Here is a 25,847-nt window from a genome sequence, read left to right as displayed (position 1 = left end):
ATAAACTATACAACAATAAAAAGGCAAGTTTGCTCTTCAGCTTTGAAAACTTGGTCTCTGGAGATTATATTAGTTCAATAATTATGCTTTAGAAAAGGCTCTAAAAAGGTGTATCAAGGGGGAAAAACCCTCTCCTAAGTAATAATATCCAAGCCACAGAAAAATAACCTGGGGACTGGAAACAAAACCTGAGAACAAAAGCACTTAATTTCTTAAACAGAGCACAGAAAATCAACTGAATAACTTTTCAAGAAAAAGTGACAACATCATAACTTTTCAGCAGTCTGGAAACACTACACAAAATCTCCCCTTCCCCACCACCAAAAGGGGAATTCTTCACTAAAACTCTACAAGTCAAAACACTTCTACAATTAGAGGCGAATAGCCATGAGAGAAGTCCAGGAATGAAGATTATGAAAGAATTATATTTAAAAGACTCTGTAGAAACTGACATAGTGATTTGTAAAGCAATATGCCTTTCCTTAGTGTCACATGCCAACCATGCAAAACATGCCAGTCTGCAAAATGAAAAATATGGGAAGTTGAGCACAACTGAAGCAAGGAATCAACTCTGAGAAGCTTCTCTGATTGCACAACCTCCTGTCAGAGTTCTCGCTACATTTCTGCAATAAACATTCCAACACAAGCAATCACACGTCAAGCAGATATTTGAAATATGCAACTAAACAAGACCTTAACGCTATTTAAGAATTTGTGCATCACTAGACAGTTTTGTATTGCAAACCTTAGTGAAGACCATGGACTTTTTCATGCATAGATTAAACGAAAAACTTCACTTTCAATAAAAAAGATGTCTGTATGCCTAAACCAAATGTTTTTCTATATTTGTTCTTTTTTCCATGATGAATACACCCACAAAAATGACCTTCAAGTAATGTTATTTTTTAAAAAGGTTAAAAAAATTCCATGAGAATTATTTTAGATATAGACAAGTTATTTCTACTTCCAACCACTAAAATTCATCAGAATTAACAGGATTTTGTAACTAACAGAAACAAAACAGTGAGTTTTTCACATTTTTGGGAGATTTCCACTGATAATGTAGAACAAAACGGTTCTTCTAACAGATTGTTTCCAGAGTCCAGAACCCAATGAATTAAATTCACAAATTTATAAATTTTAAAAACATGCTTTTACACATTACCTTTAAGCAACTTTTTTTTTTTTTTAAGTGTGAAGAGACAAGCTCTCTTTCAAAACCCACCTGAAAAAAAAATAGCAACATATACACACAATGCCACTAGTAACACTATTTCAATTAATACTGGATGTTTAAGTATATATTCAAGTCACTAATAGTGACTACCTTCAGGTCAAAAAATTCTCACAACAGATGCTTTCAGAGATGTTGTGGATGTCCCATCCCCAAAACCCTTCAAGGCCAAGTTGAACAGTGCTTTGAGCAACCTGGTCTTGTGGAAAGTGTCTATCCATAGCAGGGGAGCTGGAACTAGATGTTCTTTAGGATCCCTGCCTACCCAAACCATTCTACAGTTCTCTGATTTTAACCAAATCTCCTCTAAGTACTCTTTTTACCCTTTATGACACCATGGTATAATCATGACTAAAATCCTGAATGCTTTGGACTGCATGTGGGAGAAAAAAAAAAGAAAAAAAAGTCTAACTATAAAATAAAAAACCTACATGAAAGCATGTTTCTATATTCCAGTACTGAAATGACAGAACAGAACCAAAGCTGTCCATGAAAACTTAAGGGTGGCTTTCTACAAACTGCAAGTCTCTCATTATAATCAGTAAGGATTTTATCATATGTAATACTGCAACAATACAAGCTGGTTTATCTGGGATTTTCAAGTTCAGTATTTCAGGACTCGAGGAGGAGAGGAAGTATTAGAAATCCATTAGAGGATCCAAGATTTCTAATTTCAAGCAAGCCCAAAGATGTTGTGATTTATCATGCTTACAAGCTTGTTAGGGACATGCAAGTAAGTTTTTTCTTTGTTCCTTTTCAAGCTTTGAGACTAAAGCTTGGGGGAAACAGAAGCCACTAACTCCATACACCAAGAAAGAAGTGTTTCCCCAGCATTTCCACTGCTCAAGCACGAGACATGCATTTCTAATACACTTGTTCAAGCATGAGACACAGAGAGCAGAACTTCATAAAACAGTGGTATTCAACTTCTACAACACTGGGTATTTTCACCAAGCTCATATACTGTGATCGTAAGGATGAAAAATACTAAAATGCTAAGAAGTAACTGTAAAAGCAACTCTTCTACCAACTCCTCCAGCTACCTCAAAAGACTAAGTCAACTCCTCCCTAATACCACTCTTCAACAAAGCACTCCAGAACCTGAGAAAACCATCCCCCCCACCCAAAGAGGATACAGTAGACTGATAGATGTACTCCAAAGGCATGATTTTCTTTTGGATTTAGAACACGGGAGAAAACAAATCTTAACCCAAGAGGAAAGAGAGCCAGGGCTGTCTGGACCATTGCCACAACCATGGAATCCTGTCAAAGTCTCTCTTGCCTGTCCTTACAAGGGAGCAAGACTGAGCTTGGGCTGATTAAATTAATCTCTACAGGAGATGAGGGCAGGCAATATTTTTGTCACACCGTAAAAGCTTGCCATGAGACATCATAACACACTAACATGGCATTTTCTGTTCCTCCATTACTCCCACAGACCATTTTGTGTAGCTGTCATTTAGATTCCCATTAAGCAGAGAGCAAAACTGATAAAAATGTGTTTTCTGCAAACGAAATAAACCAAAAGGGAATTAAAGGCTGCTTTTTACTTGTATCCAACTTGTGTATGAATTTTGCCCAGCATTTGCTTTATGAAAACATTTTTCCAGTATCTAATTTTCTTAAAAAGACATTAAAAAGCACTGCTTTCTTGGAAATCTACATGAACTAAGAGACTAGAGATGCACTGAATGTGCGTATAAAAATATAAAAAGGACGAGTAATTCAAAAGTCATGTCAAATAAGGTCAGGCAGTATCTGCTACTTCCCATTCATATAAATTCTGTGTTTCTAAAACACTGAAGAAAGCAGGTTTCTAATTTCTAAATACTACAAAATATCAACATGAGATATTCTAGAATGTAATTAAAGACCGGCAATATCGGTTCAAGAATTTAGAGTCACACCTTTGTCAGACATCCTGCACTTCACTTTCCACAAGTCCAGAAGTCTGGACCACAGAGCCAATTTCTGAAGAACTACGTAAAACATGGATGGAAGCAATAATTTTGGAAACAGATGCTTGTTACCAATCATCATCATTCTATAAATGAATGCATCTGGCCTCAGAGACTTCAAAAGGAAATTAAGAAGGCAGTTATGTCTTTTGTGATATTCAAACAAAAGGCACTGGCATCGAGGTAAGCTATCATTAAATTTAACTAAACTGTTAGTTTAGTTAAGATGAACAATTTGACTTAGAAAGGAAAAATCCAACCATATGACATTAGGAAAGGTCTAACACCAGGAAGTGTGTGTGTGCACACATCCCCTACACACAGATTTACACATCCCAAACAGACAAACATCTTAAATAATTTTTTTTTTTTAAAAGTGACCGACTACTTTCATTCAGATTCACATTTTACAAACTGTTTTCTTGGCGAGAGAAATAAAAAGTACCAAAAACTTCAACAGAGACACAAATTCCTTTGCACTTCCAAAATTACAAGTAGCTCATGATGCAAAGCTCTATATGCTTAAGGCAGTCTTCAGAGTCTGAAGACAAGCAGTGCAGCATTTCTTCTAATACTGTCATATAAAGGACTTTCAAAATCCCCCTTACTTGCCTCAGTCAAGATAACACATTGTATAATTTGCAGCAAACAGAAAACAACCTAATTTCCTCTTTTCTGAACTGCTGCAGATCAGCTCTAAGATCATGTCACATTCACATGTTTAGAGCTCTCTTTCTTTCCTTCCAATACAGAATTAAGGGACAAGTATGAGAACTGGTCGTTTCTTATAATTTTGTCCCTTTACCTACTGAACTATGACAAGATAAATTTCCAATTTATTTAACCTTACCTCATTGAAAAACCTCTTTGTCTGCTTATTCTCTGAAGATGACAGTCCAGTTCAAGAGATTCAGTTAAAAGCCAACTTTTATAAATAACAACACAGGTAGAGATAATACCTTGTTTTGTACAAGTTGCTGTAAAGAATTAAGAGAACAGCAGAAAACCAGTGTATAAATAGATAAGCTGTTCCTTCTGAAAACCAATACAAAAGTCCATGGCTGTCCAGAAAGACAAGAGCAAGAAAATTCAGAAAAAAGCTGAGTGGAATACTTCTAAATTCTCACATACTATTTCTACATAGAAGTTAATCTTAACAGCAGAAAATCTTCTGAATATCCTACAGCCTAACTTGCTCTGCTTGCAAACATTGTTCAATGTCATAAGCATGTCAAAAACATTTTCATTTTTAATTACTAAGTTTTTAAAAACCTTTAATTACTAGTAGTATGATCTTAAAAATTACAAAACCAATATTAGGGTACGTTCTTTATCAATCCTCAAAATAAATGCTATTTTCTGTAAAAAGGGAGAAAAATACCTTCAAGTGTCTTAAAAGACCAACGTGGCTTAGATCTTCTGTTCTGTCAAGAGTCAGCTACCAACACACTGAATCATTCTGAACTAGCAGAAACATAACAAGAACCTGATGGTAAAGGGATGACTAAAAGACATCCTGATTTAACCTCTGTTCTTTCCAACTCCACAGTGACAGTGACTGAATTTGCCTGTTAGGCACCATTTGAAACATCTCATTTCTTCAAAAGTGCATGGGGAATGCCAATAGCCTCACATCACAACTGGGAAAAGACCATAAGCAATAGCTGGAATTTGATTTGCTCTTTCCACTGAGTTCTTCCAATGCACTTTTAATTTCATGTAATACACTTTCTGCTATGGATCATGGTAGCTGTCCTCCTGCCCCACAACTCAAAACATAAGAGGGAGGTAAATTCTAAAAGGCCCATGGCTAAATACTACAGCTATTGAATGTAGAACAAGGACAGTAGCTGTATTAGATGCTGGTTTACAAAACAGATATAAGAGGCTGTTGTAGAAAGACTACGGCCTCACTCTTGATGGACTGGCCTGAGGATTGCTGCTGCAGAACCCTCATGGTGCAAGTGGAATTCTAAAACAAATCCCTAGTACTTCTAAATTTTATTACAGAAAAGTAATCTGGTAAGAAATAAAATACACTTGAAATTAAAGCATAGTTTTGACTTTTTTTTTCTTTATAATTCTTATGGCTCCATCAGAAATACAGATTGACCAACTACTTCAGTTATTTTTTTAAAGTGTACCTGAAGCCTTGATTTTATGCTCAAATAAACTACATGTCTTCATCTAGTAAAAGTTAAATGTTGCTTGGCTACATCTGACTGTATATGGTAACAACCTTTCCTATGCAAATTACCTTCAGACAAATTACTTTCAGACAAAGAAGAATTACATCCTATTTACTGAAAACTTCATTCTACGCTAATTTGTAATTTGGAGACATATACTTATCAAGCAACTTCTCACCTGAAAACTGCTAGCTCCTGATCATTTTGCAAGTTTCTCTTAGCAAAGGTAGCTAAGAGAGGTAGCTTAGCAGAGGTAGCTTTTCAATCTAAATGGGTAGTTTGAACTTGCTGGTTTAAATCCTCAGAATATTCTTTCCCTCCTTCCAGATAGAGTCCACCTTAACTTCTGAAGTATTAAATATCACAAACAGACAAAAATTAACTCTGTGGGAGCTGCTGTCCCTGTTGGTTTCTTTTTAAAATTCAGATAGTATTGCTATTTAGAGCTACCATTTAGAGAGAAAAATATTTAAGAAAATAACAGCAGTTTATATTTTTCTCCATTTAAACTAGATTTGTTATGCATTCTCCGTGGTTGAGTTTATTCCGTGTCTTCAGGCCACTACCTTTAAAAGTTTTTCTCTTTAAGTCTCTTTCACTCTCATGAGACCAGATGTGATGTTAAAAGAGAAATTAACATCATGGTGCTCAGCACAGATATCATATCCTGTACAGTATCACCTTAGAAAATGGGACCTTGATAGCTGAGAAAACAATCTGTACATGTAGCACATACCATTACTTTGTGCTTAACTAGCACTGCTGCGAACATGTTGCACTGATTTAAGAGTTTCACTGAGGCCCTGAAACAAAGCCAGGAAAAGGCAAAGGGAAAACCAACCAGTGAAACATGTAGAGGTGTTTTCTCCAAAGATGAAGGATCACAGAATAATCTAGATTCAGTGCTACTTCTCAAGTTCACCTGGTCAAACTGTTCACAAAAAAGGGAGCCTTAATGAGATTGCCCAGCACCCTGCTGAGTCTTGAAAACCACTACAAGGGGGACTATGAGGAGACTGTGCCAATGACTGACTACATAAGTAAAAGTAACAGCAAGTAACTGAGTACTTAATCACAGTAAAAACTTCCTTTTGTACATAAACCTTCCCAATGCAACGTACATGTTGGCCCTTGTTTTCTCCTCCTGAAAAGACAGCTTTCATCTTTGCAGCTGTCCTTTTAGTACTGGAACACTGTGATGAGATCCCCCAAGCCTTCTTCGGGGAAACACCTTCACTTTTCCCTCACAAACCAAGTTCTCCAGCCCTTTGATCATCTTTGTGACCCTCCTTTAGAATTCTCCTTGAATTGCAGGAACAAGAACTGGACACCTCCCAAGAGATGTGGTCTTACCAGTGCTGAGTAGAATGATCACACCTCCAACTCTGCTACTGACCCCTCTGTAGATGTAGCCCAAGATCCAGTCTGCTTTTGCTCTGTGTTTGCTCTGCTGACTCATGTCCACCTGGTTGTCCAGCAGGCCCCTCAGGTCAGCAAGGCTGCTCCCAACCTCACAGATCCCAGCCTGTACCGGGCTCTTTGGTTGTGTCATCCCAGATGTAAGACACTGCACTTGACTTTGTTAAACATCACACTGTTCTTGCTTGCTCACTCTTCCAGCCTGTCCAGGTCTCTCTGTAGGATGTCTCTTCCTCCCAAAGGGTTCTCCCCACTACTCAGTTCAGTGTCATCAGCAAATTTACTGAGAGTACTTTCAATGCCACACCATCCAGGTCACGCAGGAAGATATTGGACAGCATTAGGCACAGCATCCATCCTGGAAGACCCACTTGTGACAGGTTGCAAGCCTGAGTAAAACCCACTGACTACCACAAATTCTGATATATTTTTTAAATAGCACATATTTGATGTCACACCAAAATTAATTCAGCTCTATATTAGCAAACTTTAGGTAGATTATTCCTTGTGCAATTTTAGTGTCACCATTCAGTATACAGAAATATTCTCAACACCGTTTCCTTCTAACAAAATCTAGAGCAGAAAATTATAATTGCACAGTCCTGAAAACAGAAACTCCTATCAATTTTTCTGAAGCTTAGAGTACTTGAACTGAATTTACAGATTTTTTTTATTTTAAAGGAAAATTAATGTCATGATTTCATATTTTTCATCACATATAGTATGTATACATGTATATAAAAGTCTGTTAAGGTACTGAGCATAAATTTATTTTAATCAAATTAATTTATTTAATTATAATCCTGAGTGATTAATGACGCTTTTTCACAGAAAGCCTTTCCTGGAAATGTGTTAAGCATGCCTTCAGACTTGAAAAGCAAGCAAGAGTTGCATATGAATTTATTAAGGTACAAAACCACTACCTACTCTGTATGTAAGGCTAACAAGAAGGCAAATTATTTCAGAGACTAGTAAACTTTATTTATTACAATCCTCAAACTACTTAGGTCAATGGAACGGTTTAGTGATCTTCCCCCTTTCCTCCAGCAACTACACCACTGGAAACTATGGCTAACAGAAACAGTCTCCTGTTATACTACTGAGCATTATCAGCTGAGCATTGGACACTACAGTTAAAGTGCAACTTAAAATACATATATCTTCATTTTAACAGCTTTACATACATGCACAACACAATTCAAACAGCCACTACTGATATTTTTCTATTGAAAGCATCAAATTTCATTAAGTTCCTCCTTGTATACAATTTTTCCCCTAAAAATACATTAATTCTCTACCACACCTTCAATGCAAAGAGAGTGATGAACATGATACTAAAAAAGCTAATACATTGTAAAAATTTACTTATTATATCAAAGCACAGCAATTTTTAGGTTCATGTACTAATATGCATTTGCATACAGAGAAACTCATTTTCTTTACTTAAAAATAGTATTTTGCAGTCATAAGCCCATGCCCACGGATTCCCTCAGTTTTCCCTACTTGTCTGTGGGAACATCTGGAACTTAAGAAAAATACAGCTCTAACTCAAAAGGATAACCCTCTCAATGATTTTTTAACGATTTTGGGAATCAAGAGAGGTTCCAGCTGACCAGAAGCTGGTAAACATTGTCCCAGTTTATGAAGGGAAAGAAGGATGACCCTGGAAACTACAGGCCTGTCAATGTCACTTCAATGACTATTATGGAAGAGCTTATCTGGAGAGGTATTGAAAAACACCTGAAGGACAATGCAATCATCAATCACAATCAGTTTGGGTTCCTGAGGGGAACCTGTCTTGCCTGACAGATTTAATTCCCTCTTATGACAAGGTTAACCCACCTAGGTATCAAAGGAAGCCAGCAGATCTAATCTTTTGGGATTTCAGTACAGCTTCCAGTACTGTCTCACAGAGTCCTACTGGACCAAAAATGTCCAGCATTCAGCTGGATAAACACACCATGGGATGGGCAAGCAACTGGCTCATGGATCAGGAGCAAAGGGCTGTAGCGAATGGGATGACATCAGACTGCTGACCTGCCACTAGCAGGGTTCTGCAGGGCGCTATCCCCCCACAGGGCCTAGTGTTTCATCAATATCTTCATAAATTACTTGAATGAAGGACTGGAAGGAATTCTAAGTAACTCTGCCAGTGATTCTAAATTGGGAAAAGCTGTTCACTCTCTCGAAGGCAGGGAGGCCCTGAAGAGAGATATCAACAAATCTGAGAGCTAGGCAACCACCATCTATATGAAGTTTAACAAAACACAAGTGCTGGATTCTGCACCCGGGATGGGGCAACCCCAGATGTACACACAGACCGGAACGAGAGGCTGGAAAGCAGCGCCCATGGGAAGGGACCTGGGGGTCCAAGTTGAATCTGAGTCAGCAGTGCCCTGGCAGCCAGGAGGGGCAGCTGCGTCCTGGGGAGCATCAGGCACAGCATGGCCAGGTGGGCAAGGAAGAAGATTGTCCTGCTCTGCTCTGGGGCAGCTTCACCTCAAGTGCTGGGTGCCACAGAATTAGAAAGATACAAATCTTTCAGAAAGTGACCAAACGAGGGACGCAAAGGTGGTTCAGGGCTTTACAAGGAGTGAGTGGCTGTGATCACTTGGCTTGTTCAGCGTGGAGAACAGGAGACTGAGGAAAGACCTCACTGCAGCCTACAACATCCTCCTGAAAGGAAGTGGAGGGGCAGACACTGATGTCTCAGGTCATCAGTGACAGGACCCAAGAGAATGGCATGAAGCTGTGTCAGGGGAAGTTTAAGTAAGGTTCCTCAACCAGAGGGTGGTTAGGCACTGGAACAGGCTCCCCAGGGGACTGGCCACACCACCAACCCTGACAGTTCAAGAAGCATTCTGACAACGCCCTAAGGCACATGGTGTGTTCCTTCTGGTTTGTAAAATGTGCAAGGTCAGAATGATCCTTGTCGGTCTGTTCCAACTCCTATTTCTGTGATTCCATGAAAATAATTAAAAATTTGAACACAATGGATTATATTCTAACAGCAGTTTGTAACATAACAATGAATAAACAATGTTAAACAGACTCACACCTGCCTTTTGACTTTAAGTCTTGCTGTGGAGGTTTCTGTTGACCATTCAGTTTGACACATGTCCTTGTAGCTTGACGTCTGCTTTTTGAGTACCTGATGGTACTCCCAGTGAAATTTCCCTATCTCTTAAAAGGAGTACAAAAAGTAACTTGCCTCCACACCATCAAACCCACAAATTGTGGGGGCTGGGGGAAGCACTTCCTCATTTTAGATGCAAGAAACAGAAATACAAAACAGTCTCACAAAAAGACTGAAGAAATCAGGAAACTCTAACTTAAGGCACATTAAGGCCAAACAAACAATTCCAACACCAAAATCATCTTTCATTATCATCTTACTAATTTCTCTGCCTGTTTCCCAAACCTCATAGTTGTATAATTATTTTTCAGACAGACAACACTTCCTTCTCCACAAAGGGCATTTTTTTCGTTCTTGTACCCTACCCTTGCCACACTATAAATGTAATCTGTTGTGTTCTGCAGCTAAAAATACTCAAAAGTACAGAAGGATGTATCACATTATCAAGGATACAGCACTGGTGCTTCCTGTTCGTTGATATTTTATTTTCTAAGGCAAGAGGATAATGTGGCACACCAATTTTCATTTCATCTCCTGTCTTTTCAAGAGATATTTGACTGGTGCTTAAACAAGAGGAAGTATTTAAATTGAATGATTGACTTTCCACAACCTCAGCATCAAAAGGATAAAGTTATTTTTTATAACTGTCAAGAATTAAGTAATTTATGGTAGGTAAATATCCATTGCACAAATTTAAGAATTAACTTGAGACTATAAACTGACAGGACTGACGTTACTGACAAAATATTTTTTGTCGACTGCCCCATTAGTTGCTTCTACTTTTCATATTAGAAAATGATTATTGGTTTTACTTCTACTGCAAAAGTGAAACAGAAATTATCTGAAGACTGAAGAACATAAAATCATGACAATAGACACCACCCTTCTGGATTTAAAAATCAGGTGATTCACGTATTTTGCAAAGAGGAGGACACTGGTATCTTGCCCAACTTAATCAGGTGCTCTTATGGGTAACACTGCTTCAGTTTTCTTCTGGATGCAGAAAGAGAGCTTAACAAATAAACCAGCTCATTTCTGTGAGCTTCATTTCATTATACCTGAAAGGCATTTGTTTGTCACAATGAAATTCAAGGGAAGCAAGATCTACAGACAATTATCTAATCTTAAGCACAAGCTTTAACTCTAAGTTGCAAATTACTTGTTAAAGTTTGCATCTTTTTCCATTTTTATGAAAGAGGTTGTGTTGATTCCAACTACCCTGACAAAAAAAAAAAAAAACTGTAAAAACACCATATTACTTTTTAAAGTAATTCTTAAAATAATTATGACCCTATTTCCTTTTTTTTCTTCTTTTGCTAATCCATCAGCTCAGAAGACTTGTTCTTAAATTACATGTAGGAGGAATTATCAGTCAGAAGAAAGCTTAGGATTTCAACTTGTTTCTACAACACACCTTTGCAGAACACTGCTATTTCCCCCCACAAAATATGAGCAACACAGCACCATTGTAAGGTAAGTTTTTCGATGTTGAAATATACAAGAAAGAAAGCAAAAGATGTCCTGCTTTGGTAGAGTTAGTCAACCTCTCACAAGATAGCCAGATTTGAATGAAAACCTTCAGCTCCCTAATCTGGTTGAATCTTACACTGAAAAATAAGGCTTCTACTTACAGGGCATCAGATACTTTGAAAGAAACTTCCCAACCTGCAAATAAATGGGTTTGATCAACCTTTTCTTTTATTCCTGACCATATTTATGAGCCCATCAAACTGCAATGAAACAGGGTATATATAAAAAAAAAAAAGATCCCTTTTTCTCTCCTCTAGAATTCATGGTTCTCAGACCCTTCTCTCCCATTAACTTAACAAGAACTATGACAGAAACTATTCTTTAGATGAAGGTGAAGTTAATCTGACTCCTTTTCTTTGCCAGGGGCTCAAAGAGGAGATGACCAAAGAAAATAACAATGCAGCCATCCCAACTATTCCCTGATGCCGGCCAAAATCAACTGCACAGAAGGCAGAAAGTGACAGAGGACTCTGCAGTCCCAGACCCAAAGCAGCTCCTGCATCACCAGTGTCTAACACCCCAATTTTACCTCTAAAAGGTATCTGCTTAAATCCCAAGTCCAAACTACTAATGGTATGTATACATTCCGTTCAGAAAGACAAAAGCTTTCTAATCAAAGCCGGAAGGCATTTGAGGACAGAAAAGAAACAAAAGGAAAACACTTCAAAGATTCCTCTGACCTTACAGTCATCAAGAATTAGAGCAAGAGAGACTTTTAGTCCTGTCCTTACTCCAATCCAATCTGCCACGCAGAATCGGTGAACAGCTCAATTCTTTAGAGAAACAACCCAGAATTCTCCTAAATACGGTTTTCTTAACAAGATTCTTCATAGTTTGATTCAGAACCACACTGTGACTAGCTCTGATGATTTCTCTAACTACCTGGTTTTGCAAGTCAAAACTATCTCCAAACACTTTAAGGTCATGCTACTTCCAAAAACCCTATGCACAAAACAGTTTGTGGAGTAGAGAAAGGCTAAAAATAGCCACAGGCATCTTAGTAAAAGACAGAAGACAAAAGCTCTTCCAGGAAATCTACAGATTTATTTACTACAGAGAAAGCCTAGCTTTTTAATTACATGTCCAATTATAAATTCAGTGTATTGAAAAAAAACAAACCAAAACAACCAACCAACAAACCCATTGCTCAAACAAAAAGCAACCTAATAAAATACACAATCACATCAATTGTTCAGCTTTCACTCACAGGTCTTCATGGGCATTTTTTTATTTACATCACCATCTCTGCTCCACAAATGTTGGCAACAACAGGCCCTCTTTCAAAAGCCATGGTGATTGTTACCAACACTAGCAGAGCAAAAAACTTCAATTCCTAGTGAGTCTTCCACTTGGCTGGCACCACTTTTGGCCTTGAATTTCCACAAAAGCATGTAACAGTAGGCTTGAATGGTCTCAAGACCACCAAAACTGTATCATTGTTATGCTGACAATGGTTTGTTTAATTGTCAATGAACTTAATAGTAAATTAAGTTGAAGGAGGAGGACAGCTACCCACAGAAGATGTATTAAAGCAATAAACAAACCATTGCTGAAGTGGCAGAACCACCTTCCCTCTTTGAAAAGGGAGAATAAATTCTCTCAGCTCAATACTGACGGGATTCTCTGCATGCCTAAAATCAAAGCTACTTTCTAAGAAGAGATTAGTATAAAAACATATTTGTATAATCAGATTTCACAACAAGAAGGGAATTCTATGATTCCACCTCTAAGACACTCTAACACTGACAGCAGTGCAGAGTATCAACATAAAGTTGTGAGGCATCAGTATTATCTCTATTTTCAACTAAAGCTTCATGTCCCGCCTGGTACTAGTCACACAACTTAGCATCTGCAAAAAGCACAAGCCAAGTATAACCAGCGCTCCCTCACTGATTGTCCTACCCTCACCTCACTCCTCCCTGAAGAATCTTCCCCATCCACTCCTACTTTGTTACCTCCTGGTTGGGAAGGTTTCCTCCCCTCGTAAGTACTTAACAGAGTCTCTGCACACTGGTAGTCAAATAAGCTCCCAGATCTCAACGGTGAAATTAACATTCTGGACTGTCATCCATACTCTAGGAAGCTGGTTTTTGTTGTACTGACACCTTATACTTCAGCTTCTCTGAAGTCAAAGTTTGAAGCTGAAGTCTCTCCTCTGAAGACTCTGCCTGAAAACTCCACAGGCAGAGTGGATTCTCACCAGTCTCTCAGGGACAGGTTCCTGTCACATCAGTTTCTAAAAGTCTTTCACATCTCCAGAGCAACAAGTTCTACCCAGCATCCCTCACTGCCTGTCATGAGGAAAATGATCTGTGTACACAGATACAGAAAACACAAGGCTACATAATAATGAAAAACTGAAGCAGCACTCATGGAGAGTACACTGGAGATCACAGCAAGGCATTCACTCTTTTTAGCTCCAACAGAAAAATCCTACATCTATTTCAACCACAGTCACAAATTAAATATGAGCTTATGAATTCACAGCAACTGACCTCTCAGATACAAATCTTTATGCTTAAAATATCTGAATCTACAAATGCCTCCATGCAGAAAATTCCTCTGGTCTTCTGTGGCAAATACCTTAAAAAAAATTATTTGGGCTTGAAATAGATTTACTGAACAAGAAGGCCAGAACTCTGCAAATAAATGCCGAATGAGTACTGATGACTTTTCTATTTAGTTTTGGTGAATTTTATTTTCCACTGTGTGAAGCATCAATAAAGTATTCTTCTGAGAAGTGGAAAATTACAGGTTGCCCAGAGAAGTGGTAGAGTTGTCTAATGCCTTCTTGGGCAACCTGGTCAAGGCCACTCTATCAGAGCAGAGGGATGAGGGACCCGCAAGGTTCATTCCAGCCTCTATCATTCTGTGAAAAAAACATCATTTGTACTCAACACCATACTACTTTCCCACAATATATGGTAATAAAAGTTAAGAAGGCAGACTTCCAAATCATCATCCAAAGTAACTGATTTAGACAAAAGAAACAAATATCAAACAGTAGCCAGCTGGAGATGAATGCCCGAACTATTGTTCCTTCACACTTTCCCACTGGAAATAACCATTGTGGCCATAATACAAGTTTACTAACCATCTGCTGAAAAATGTAACATCTCCAACCACAAAACAGGAAAAAAATTTCCTAGCTGAATTCTCCAGATGTCAAGAGAAGCTTCTGACTTCCTCTTCTTCAAAAAGCACATTCCAGATGACATACTTAGTTTTGTGTAGTCAGGGTTTTTTTTTGCCTTCATTTATTTGCTAAAAATTATGCTCAGCCTCCACAGAAACAGTATTTTCATAGCAGTCAGTGACTACACAGGAAAACAGCCATCTTCCATTAATGCATCTTCTATGTAGACATCTCACATCAAGTTTTCCTCTGAATATATTCATACCTCCTTAGCATTTAATACATCTGAATACAGTGCAGCACCAAGTACTGTGCTGTTTTTAAGAGAAAAAAATATAAAGACACAATTAGTCAATATTTACATAGCTATTAGAATTCGAGGATTTTTTTTAAGTGAATGTTATGACTCACGAAGATCTGTAAGAAAAAACAAGTACGTGCTCCACTTTTGTTCCAGTTCAGTTATAAGCTCCACGGCCCAGAGACACTCAAGCTAGAAACACTTATAAGGTAATTCCAATCCAGAGTCCAAAATAAAGCCTTAGTGTGTATAGTGTTTCCTACAGATATTCCCAAGCATTAGGTCTTTGTATCATCTCTGACCATGCAACAGACAAAAAACAAGAAAGCTTTCACATATTTCTGAGTTCTATGAAAGAAACAGAAAAATGAACGCATATAAGAAACATATGAGAAGCTAAAACAAAGAAATCTGCAGTGGATTTTAATTAGGACCTACTAATAAAGAGATCTTACATACTGTCCTCCTGACAGTTTTTACTGTATAAATATTGACAGGGAGTGGCAACCTTTCAGTTAACGAAAGCCAATCCTTTACAAGATTTTGAGTATCAGAATAGACTTTGACCTCTGCTCCAGTCAGAAGCTGGTGCTGATCCTGTTCTGGTTCTCCATTAGCAACACTGGCAGCCAACCCAGCCCAGCAGCTCCTGCTCATCTAGACAGTGTCCAGAGAGCTGGAACTGGATGTACCACAGCACCTTAGACCCTGCTGATGCTGAGCACACTACAGAGACATCTCTACCCTGCTGACTGGAGACTTCAGCATAGGCAATCCAATCATCTCAGCACAGCAAAACAACGTGGACAAAAGAAGCTCCAAACCACTTTTCTTCTCACAGGTCCTGTTTCAGTGCTTGCTCAGTCACTGCACAAAGAACCATTTAGGTTGGAAAAGACCTATAAGATCATTGAGTCCAACCATTTCCCCAGCCAAGAGCAATCACTAAACCATGTGCCCATGTGCCACATCTACATGCCCCTTCCAGGGATGGGGACTCCATCACTGCCCCGGACAGCCTGTTCCAATGCCAATGTTCCAGTGTCACAGTTTTCCTGCTGCACGTGGCTCCCCGCTCCTCCAGTTCGCCGTCTGTGCTGTGTGCCTTGGCATTAATTTGAGTGTTAATTTCAGCAGATTGCTGAGGAAGCTAAAAGATGGTGTTATTTGCACTTGCTTTAAGTGAGCTATAACAGGGTGTTGCCTGTGTAGTGCCTGCAGTTTTACCAATATTGTCTCATCATCCTTCTGGCTTTATTGCTGCTGGAATGACTGGACAAATTAAGGCAAAGACAGAAAAGGTTTCAACCATTCTCCAATTTTGTTCTCAGACAAGTAAGCTTAGGTTTTCAGTATTTCTATTTGGAACTGCAAATTCTTGATGACAAAGGAGTTTTGATAAATAAAATCAAGAAACATCCACCAAAAAAAAGATTTTAATTACATGGTTTAGGACCTCTTAAATTCAATATAAACATCCTGTATCAAGACAAACATCTCAGTGTTCTTTTGTAAAAGACCTTAAAAAGCTTTTATTTTTATATATTACTAAAGTATGACCTAGGGAATTCTGCTAACATCAACTGTGAAGCTACCAACATCATCTGCTCACAGGGCTTCTCAGTATTTATCAAGTTCTCAATGAGTGGCTCCTGAAGCTATCACTGTCTTCAAAGATTTACAGACCAGCAGGTTGATTTTCAATTTGTCCAACAAAAAAATTCCAGGTGTTTCCCTCTTCCTTCCCTCAAGCAACAAAAAAAAAAAAACCTCTGCAGTTGCCAGGGAAAAGGACATTGTTTATAAATATTTTTGCTTTGTAAGAGCATTTATAGCTTAGCTGGGTGTTTTATTCCTCTTGTTGAAACGCATCTTAACATCAACTTTCTATTATCTATCCTCATTAAAACTTTTTATGGGAAAAATAAATAATTACATTCCTACACAGCCTCTAGTTTTATATGCAGAAGAATTGGCTAAGTTAACTATTAATTCCTCTGTAAAACCTACCATACACCATGAAACAAATACTAATATTTTGACAGTTCCACATCTCTACTGTTAAATTTCTAAAGGCTAATGTAATACTAAAAAATTCTTAAGAGATGCAACTTAAAATAAGAACCCATCAAGCTACTGTATACTCAAAGCCAACTCAAAGTTGCATTTTACCTTTGACTAAAACATCAAGATATTTATTTTATCATTAACTTAACATTAATCTTTATATTCCATAATCTGTAGTGATGAAAAGATAGTATTAACATTAAATAATATTATTATTAACATTAACAATTAACATTAATTATTTTGCATGTAAAAAAATTAGATATGGTAACTTGAAGACATGGAATTGTATTTCTGGGTCAGCCAGAAGTCTTATTTTGAATGGAATTACCAAATCACAGAATGGTTTGAGTTGGAAGTGACCTTTAAGGATCATCTAGTATCAACCCCTGCCATGGGTAAGGACAATTTCCCCTAGACCAGGGAATTCAGGTTACTCAAAGACCCATCCAATCCAGCCTTGAACACTTATATGGATGGTGTATCCACAACTTCTCTAGGCAAGCTGCTCCAGTGCCTCACCACCTTCCCAATAAAAAACTTCTTTCTCATGTCCAGTCTAAATCTATACTCATTTCAATTTAAAGCCCTTGCTCTGACACTAACAGGCTCTGCAAAAAAGGTCATTCTCCGACAGAAGAGCCAAAAATTCAGATAAAAACCCCAAGTCCTTCCCTACAGGGCTGCTCTCAAACTGTTCAGCACCTAGTCTGCAGTGATACTGGTGATTGCCCCAACACAACTGCAGACCTTCCACTTGGATCTGAAGAATGGTAGAAACATGCCCAAAGGGATTCTGTCAGTCACAACACTTTCCCTTACTTTGAACTATCTTCAGACAACTTATGGAATTCTGAAGCTGACAATCTGCATATGTTCATGAAGTTCTGCTTCTTGAATATACATACATACATATATATACACATACACACATATATATACAAGAAGCTTCATTAGCAATCCAAGAAACTTCTCAGAGAACAAATTTTTTTACCATTTAATCACTCAGATTTTAAGAGCAGAGTGAGTGTGGTTTCAGTCAATGTGATTTCTACAGCTTTTTGGATAGATACATCTAAAGTAAAGGTACTTTCAGTTATTTACTTTTTATTTATTGCTTTTTAAAACAATTATTATTCAAATCCCTAGCCACAAAGTCTTCAGAAGTGTTCTCTAACATATTTAACAGAAGGAAAATATGTGTAGTAACAGAGATAGATATATATAGAACTCCAAATCCCAAAGATGAGATCATCTTGCCTTTTCCTATGCAAGACAGATAAACATGAATTAATCTAGCTGATGAAACAGGCCTAGGAAAAAAGATGAATCAAGCTCAGTAGTTATGTATTTTTGGTGCAACAAAAATGGAAACCTCTTCAGAGTAGATAAAACAAGTTTGTGATATGCAGTGCTTACTGCTGTCACTTAATTTGAAGACAAATTGTTCAACAAATTAAATATTTGACATATTTGAAGATAAGGACCACCAAAAGCGTGAAGTTTTTAAAATCAAATGTGGAAGTAATTGACAAAGTACCTAAATAATTACAGTATTATATTGTTATATATATGTAAAGAGAATATATATAATAACTCAAGTGCCTGTATAAACCATGAAAATACTCTTTGTGAGTCCTTACCTGAACAGAGAGAGCATCAAAAAACATTTTCATGGAAAGTTACTAGTTATTTTAGAACCAAAAGCATAGGTGATTTCAGGTCAAAATGTCCCACATCTATACACTTATTACACTCCCCACTCTCCAAAAACTGGAAACCCATAAACCCTAAGAATTTACTAAAACACGGGTTCGTTCCAAAATTTGTTGCAGAACAATGCTCACTGAATACTGCTTTTCAGTGTTTAAGCTCATGAGACACATAGCTCAAGTTAATAGTTAGTCACTTTTACTGGCTTTGGGCCTACTCAGCACCCCCACGGAATTCATCAGGATCTGACCACTGCACACCCCACATTGTGACCACCTCTCTAACAGCCTTCTTCACAGTGTTATTAGATCTCTTGGGGACTGCAGGATTCCTAGTAACAAGTATTTTGAGAAAATGCACTACAGGATGCTGTGATACATTGTCTACACTTAACTCAGGCTTGAGCCTCCTCATGCCTCATAAAAAAGAAAGAGAGTTTATCTATTATTCCCCTGCCTAGTACTAAATCAAGTGCATGGAAGCCCCAATGAAACAAATTTAGTTACAGACAGCTGCAACTCAAATTCATTTTCTTCTCTGTTTTTTATTACAGTTGCATAAGAGAAAACAGGAAAAATAAACACATCTCTCTTATGCACTTAAGCTTTATGAACTTCCTTCCTGCAGCATGTAAATTGAAGTTACAAGGCCCTCAGTGTGCCTTTTCCGCCTGCTCTGCTGTCAGCACTCTTCTCCCACACCTTCCTGAAACGGTAACACATCTTCCTTTGTATCAGGCTCCACCCCCATTTTCTTTTCTTAGAGTTCTCACACTACTTTACATATAAATTTAGAATCTTTCTAGCATACAGAACAGAGCTTATGACTTTTACAAAACCCAAAACGGCTAAAAAGCTTATTTAAAGGTTATTCCGTGTCTTGCTTGCTCATCTACTAAGGGTAAAAACTGATGGAGAAAAAAAATAAGAACAGAAGAAAAATGAAGCGAAGTTAGAGGGTAAAACTGTCCTAAGAGAAGCCTAGAGCATTGCTGAGACTTTTCTTCATACAGCGAAAAAAAAAAATGTTTCCTGAATGTAAATGAACCCCGGCTTCTTAAACCTACACATATTGAACATCAGATGCTGAAGTGTCTGTGTATCAGCTATGTCTTTCTACTCAGATATGCACAGTTAGTTATCACCTTTGCCTAGGAAAAGTCAGAGCACATCAATGCACAACCTTAATCAAAGGTAAAAAATAATTTAAACTTTTAAATTTTTATTATAAAGAATTTTTGTACGTAGTCTGACCAGAAAAATGTGATTTTAGTTTAAGTGTACTACTTTTAAATCTAAACTCTGTCAAATTTCCCTCTTTAACTAAGACTTGCAGGGAGAGGAATGGGGAGTTAATTTCAGAAGATATTTAAATTCAGATCAATTACACTTACACCTAAACATTTCTTCCTTAAAAGCATATCCATACAGATTTTAATGAATTTGATATGGAAGTGGTAGTTTGGGCCAAGAATGATGCTGATGATGTCATGAATGTGATGATGATGCAATGCTGTATGATGTGATGAAGTATCACATTAAGAACTAGAGTAAAATATTTAAGCTGTTTAGAAAACGTTAGGGTACTTACATTCTTCTATAGAAAAAATCCCAAGAATGAGTGAAACAAAGTGTAAGTCCAGCCAGCAGGAAGATTGATATATTGGCCAAATACATACAAAGTCAGCCTACCAAGTGATTTCCTCAGAAGCAGCATTTTCTTTTTTAATTGGTAATAGTTTAAAAGAAATTTCCTAAAAAAATTGTCACTTCAAAGGACCTTAAAATCTGTGATGCAGAAACATGTCCTTAAACTTTCAACAAGCAAGACTGGAAGCAAGTTCATTCCCAAACTGACTACAGCTTAGCTCCTAATCACAATTAAGATAACTGAAATGGGGCAAATCCTTAAACTGATTATAAGATTAAGGAATACAGTTAAAGATACTACCAACTCCATGTCTGATACCTGCCAATTCCAGGTCCCCACAGAATGGCCAGCACTTAAGCACATACCAGCAAAACTGAGCCATGGTTAATGTAAACTCTGGAGTCTTAGCTATATATATATATCATCTATACTTTTGACACCTTTCAATAGAACCTGGCTGTAAAGATGTCTGATTAGTCTCGAGGTACCAAAATTGACACACTACATCCTAAGAACTAGAGGTCTCCTCATTAGCTGTGGTTCTAAGATGACAGATAGGTAAAGCAGATCAAGAAAAGCAAGTTAACTAAAAGGTACAGTGCTATTTTCCTTTGTGAAGCAGCAGCATCCATAAGGCTCAGCTTTTATCTAGGGATGTAAGTATGACCTGCCAACATTTCAGAAGCTTACAAACCTGTAATAAGCTAAAGAGAATAAACAATATTGTGAACTTGTACAGATGCTTGCATTATTCTCTTAATCTCTCCACTGCCTTATGCTCAAGCAAACTTTCTGCCAAGAACCATGCAGCAGAAAATGAAGAATGACTATTAAGAGCTATCTCCACCCCCACACCTCCCTTCCCTTCCAACCCTAAATGTCAGAGTTCATACAAGGAACAAATTCAATTTATTTGTTCCTTTCTCTCTGACAACAGAAAGCCAGGGGAAAAAAACCCAAAAAACACACTGAAGAACTTCCATTACTTGCTCCAAAGAAAATAAGCCCTCTACTTCAGTGTGAAAGCACAAATTACGCTTTGGTACTATTTAAGGACATCTCTAGGCATATCTAAGGACCCAGATGCATTCCAAACAAATTTGGTTGGATTTGGCAGGCAGTTTACTGAGGTACTAAGTGAACTAAATGAGAACTAAAAGATCATCCAATTCTGTCAATCATACCAAATGACGTTGGTTAGTTTTATATCAGGAAGTGTTACGGTTTGCTTTCCTACGGTGCAGTTTTAACACTGACAGCACTGGTGAACCCAGGTACGATCAATTAAGGAAACAACAAACGAGTAACCCTCTACCCTAGGCCTAGCACAACCAGCAGCTCAAAACGCATTTAAACCCCTGCCCCAACCTGTAAGGGCTTATTAATCGTGTTGTATGCGACTGTCAGCGCTGCAGCGCTTAGCCACAGTATAAGAGGACCTGAGTCTTTAAAAAAGTTGCTGGAGAGAGAACTGGTGTCAAAGCTACTTGAAGTCCTGTGCTCACAGAGAAGAGCGGCACTCACGAATTCCGCCTTTGTGGAAAGGCTCCACCGCCCCTGTGACAGGCACAGAGCAGTGCGAGAGATGACAAGTGTGAGGCAGGGCTGGGCAGGCGCCTCCCTGGCATGAGCCGCTCTCCCGGCACATGGGCACATTCACGCACCCTCAGCCCAAAGCTGAGTAAACAAAACACCAGTGCGGAGCTGAGCAGGGCGGTGACTCAGCCAGGAGTGCGAGATTCGGTCCCACAGGGTAAGGAATTCGGGGAGACGTGACCGGGGGCCCATCGGCGCTCCCTACTCACCAGCAAACAGTCCACGTTCACTTCGGACTTGGGGTCCTTCAAAGTCACGTCGATTTTCTCAAATCGAGACTCAAAACTTTCTCCCGACGACATGTTTCCGGAGATAAAAAGCTTCCCTTATTCCAGAGCAACGTAAGGTTAAAAAAAAAAAAATGAAAACGTAAAAAATAACAAAAACAAAACCACAAAACCAGGAACAGGCGAGCACAAAAAAAAAAAAAACACAGCCTGTAGCAGGCTGAGGAAGCGCCTCCTGCGATATCCCTTCAATCACAGAAGTCTCTGGGGCAAGTCCCCGTCAAGGGGGCAGAGAATCCAAGGGGAGCCCGCAGCAGGCGGGGGACGAGGCTGCTTCTCCCCGCGCTCCTCCAGACACGCACGCAGCTTCCAGGGATGCTCACAGCTCCGCAGCAGGAGGTTTCCTCTCCCTCCCTCCTCTGCTCGGGCCCCACCGTCTCAGCATTCCCATCTTCCCAGCCGGGGAAGCCGTCCTGGGATCCAGCGTAGCGGTCCCTCCTCCTCGCCCTGCTGCTGCAGCGCCGGCGGGTCGGTGCCAGGTTCCGGAGCGCGGCTTTCTTTCCGGTGAACCAGAAGAAACAACAGAAGAGGGGGGGGAAAAAAAAAAACCAAACGACAAACCCCCCCCCAACAACAACAAAAAAATAAACAATAACAACAAAAATAAAAAACAACACGGAAGCCTGCAGGCACACCAACAAGGCAAAAATAGATGGAAAAAATAAAACTTAGGGGAATCCTCTCGACGGCGTGTCTCAGCGCCGTAGGGTCGGTCCGACCGTGGGCACCAGGCGAGGAAGCGAGGAAGGCACCGTGCGAGTGCCCCCGCGGGCGGCGGACAAGTCACCTCACCGGCGGAACGGCCGCAGCAGCATCTTTCTTCCTCTCTCCTCCTCCTCCTCGCTGCCTCCCGCCGCTGGAAACGCCGGTTCAGCCCCACCCTGCGCCTCACGGACGGGACGGCAGCCCGGACCGCCTCAGAACCGACCCGAGGTTGCAACGTGCGAGGGGAGGTGGGAAGGAGGCGGCTTAAGGGGAGGGGAGAGCGTGAGGTCCGGCGGCTGCACGGGAACCTGCGAGAGCCACCAACATGTCCGCCTTCCTGTTTGAACAGTCGGGACGGGCCGCGGGGCGCATGCGCGGGGGGAACAGCTCCGGGGCGGGCGGGGACGGCGGCAGGCGGCGCGCGCCTGGGAAGGAATCACAGTCACAAAATCAATTCGGTTGGAAAAGAACTCTGAGACCATCCAGGACAACACCAACGTGTCAACTAAAGCAGGGCACTGAGTGCCACGTCCAGTCTTTCCTTAATTACCTTCAGGGGCCGTGACTCCACCACCTCCCTGGGCAGTCCATTCCAATCTAATCATGCTTTCTGTGAAGAAACTCTTCCCAAAGTCCAATCTAAATCTCCCCCGGGACAGTTTAAGGCTATGTCCTTTGGTCCTGTCGCTTGTTGCCCGGGAGAAAAGGCCGACCCCCAACTGCCTACAGCCTCCTTTCAGGTGTTTGTAGAGAGCGATAAAGTCACCCCTGAGCCTCCTTTTCTCCAGGCTAAACACCCCCAGCCCCTCAGCCGCTCCTCGTGGGACATGTCCTCCAGACCCTTCGCCAGCCTCGTTGCGCTGGTGAAGGGAAAAGCGGGAGGGGGCGGGAGGCAGCGCGTTCGGCTCGGCCTCGGCGCAGGGCGGGTGTGACAGCCCGGGATCCCTCTTCCGGGAGCCGCTGGCTTTGTGTGCCCGCCCCCGGCCGGCGGTTCCGGCGGGAGTTGCGCGGAGCCGAAGGGCAGTGTCCTGCCGGGGAAAGCGCCCCTTCCCGCCGGCTCCCCGTGCCATGGGAGGGGGTGTTGCCGCCGTGTGTCCGCCCCGGCTCCCCGGAGGCGCCTCAGCGCTGCTGGCTCCCGCCGCCTTGGCATGGGCACGAGGACGGGCACGGGGGGACCGAGGGTCGCCCGTGGAGCTGCTGTGGGCTCCATCCCTGCGGATCTTCTAGACCTAGGCCCTGGGCAGCTGTGAGAGGTCCTATGGGGATCCCTCACTGGAGATATTCCGGAACCATAGGGGCGCGGTCCTGTGCCGCGTCCTCCGGGATGATCCTGCTTGAGCGAAGAGGTTGGACCAGATCACCCACTGTAGTACCTTTCCAACCTGACCCGTTCTGTGATTCTGCGGTTCTGTTCAGTCTGATCTGGAGGACTGAAGAAGCTGGCCTCCAGGGGTTTCAGTGACAGCCACTCTGCCATGCTGTGTGTCCAGGAGATGCCAGCTAATGCAGTGCCAGAAGTTTAAAGCATTCTGGTTTATGTCCAGACAAAAGCCGTGTGCAAGGTAACACACCAAACACAGAAAGAATAGATACTGGCACTAAACATGTAATCTGTGCAGCCTATGTTGGTGTTTCCAATTCAAACCTTACCTTCAGACCACAGCAGGGACCTTTTCTTCAAATAAGGAAACAATCACAGAATCCCTTCGGTTGGAAAAGGCCTCTGAAATCATCCAGGCCAACCTCTGACTGAACACCGTGTCAATTAGAACATGTCACTAAGTGCTACATCCAGTCTTTTCTAGAACACCTCCAGGAATAGTGGTTCCACCATCTCCCTGGGCAGTCCATTCCAATGTTTAACAACCCTTTCTGTGAAGAAATTCCTCCTAATGTCTAACCTGACCCTCCTGTGGCTCAGCTTGAGACTCAAGCAAAGTAATGATTTCAAATATTACTGGACAGAGGCCACTGTACTGGTTCAGTTCTTCGACTTCCACTGCAGTTCCATAAATGGCAATGGCATTTTTACAAAGATCACTATAAATTGCATAGAGATTGTCAAGTCATTAATCTCTGGTGACTGAACAGTTGCCAGTAACAAACCTGAATCATTAGCACTATGAGTTATCTCCCATGTCATGGTTAGGAAACAAATTCATAGCCAAGTGTTAAGAGCATTTAAACTATTCAGTCTTGAATGTTAGTACTTGCTATCTTGCTTTATTCAGAAAAAAAATTAAGAAATGGCATTCTACATTTTGCTTTTTCTTATCCACAGCTGCCTGCATCTTTGTTTTTGTTTTCTGCTGAGAAATATGTACAGTTAAAGCAATCATACAAGCTACAGCAACATTTCTTGCTCTCTCCTTTTCAGAGATTCACAGGGTTTGGTTGCTCTTGGAAATGCATATGTTCCATTTCAGCAACCCCAGTCCAAAGAGAACATTTCTGTAAGCTACAAGGTGTAGGCTTGGGATTGTTTAATATGTGATGCAGTAAGTAATTTCTAAAATACGCATCACAGCAATGATAATGCTAATACACATCATAAGAAAATGCTGCTTGCAGTCTTCATCTAAAGCAAGATGAAAATCATCATTAGAGATACAGAGCCTAATTCGCAGTGCTCTTGGGCACCTGATTTAGGCATTAGGGATGATGCCAAGCCTCAGCAGGGTGATTAGAGTCAGCTAGCTGGAAATAATGCAAAATTCATGAACCGGTAGTAGAGTACAGAAGAGGAAGCCTGAATCTGCAGCTCAGTGGGCAGGATCATCACTGTGATCAGCAGGTGCCATTTATGTGTTTCATCCAATGTCTATAGGAAAACTTAAAGGTACTCTTGGAAATGCAAAACACCTTGCATCCTCTCCTGTTCTCTCTGCAACAAAGCTACATGAGTCTTGCTCCCTCTTGCTCTTTC

The 25,847-nt window shown here is 40.2% G+C and overlaps 1 protein-coding gene across 4 annotated transcripts in view; it reads right to left on the bottom strand.

The window, feature by feature from the left end:
- Positions 1–24,077, bottom strand: part of ROCK1 (Rho associated coiled-coil containing protein kinase 1) — an 85,540-nt gene extending 61,463 nt beyond the window's left edge. For 3 of the 4 annotated variants that reach the window (XR_015287358.1, XM_086890904.1, XM_086890915.1), the window contains exon 1: positions 22,139–24,077. Coding sequence is in view for 3 of the 4 variants with exons in the window: in XM_086890904.1 (XP_086747030.1) it covers positions 22,139–22,231 (93 nt within the window). In the remaining variant the exon portion in view is untranslated. The remainder of the gene's footprint in view (positions 1–22,138) is intronic. The other variant, XM_086890892.1, reaches the window with a different exon arrangement.
- Positions 24,078–25,847: the final 1,770 nt, after the last annotated feature.

Source organism: Cyanistes caeruleus, chromosome 1, assembly GCF_971803275.1.
Source record: "Cyanistes caeruleus chromosome 1, bCyaCae1.hap1.1, whole genome shotgun sequence".
In the NCBI taxonomy this organism is placed as follows: Eukaryota; Metazoa; Chordata; class Aves; order Passeriformes; family Paridae; genus Cyanistes; species Cyanistes caeruleus.
This window is presented reverse-complemented; position numbering and strand designations above follow the sequence as displayed.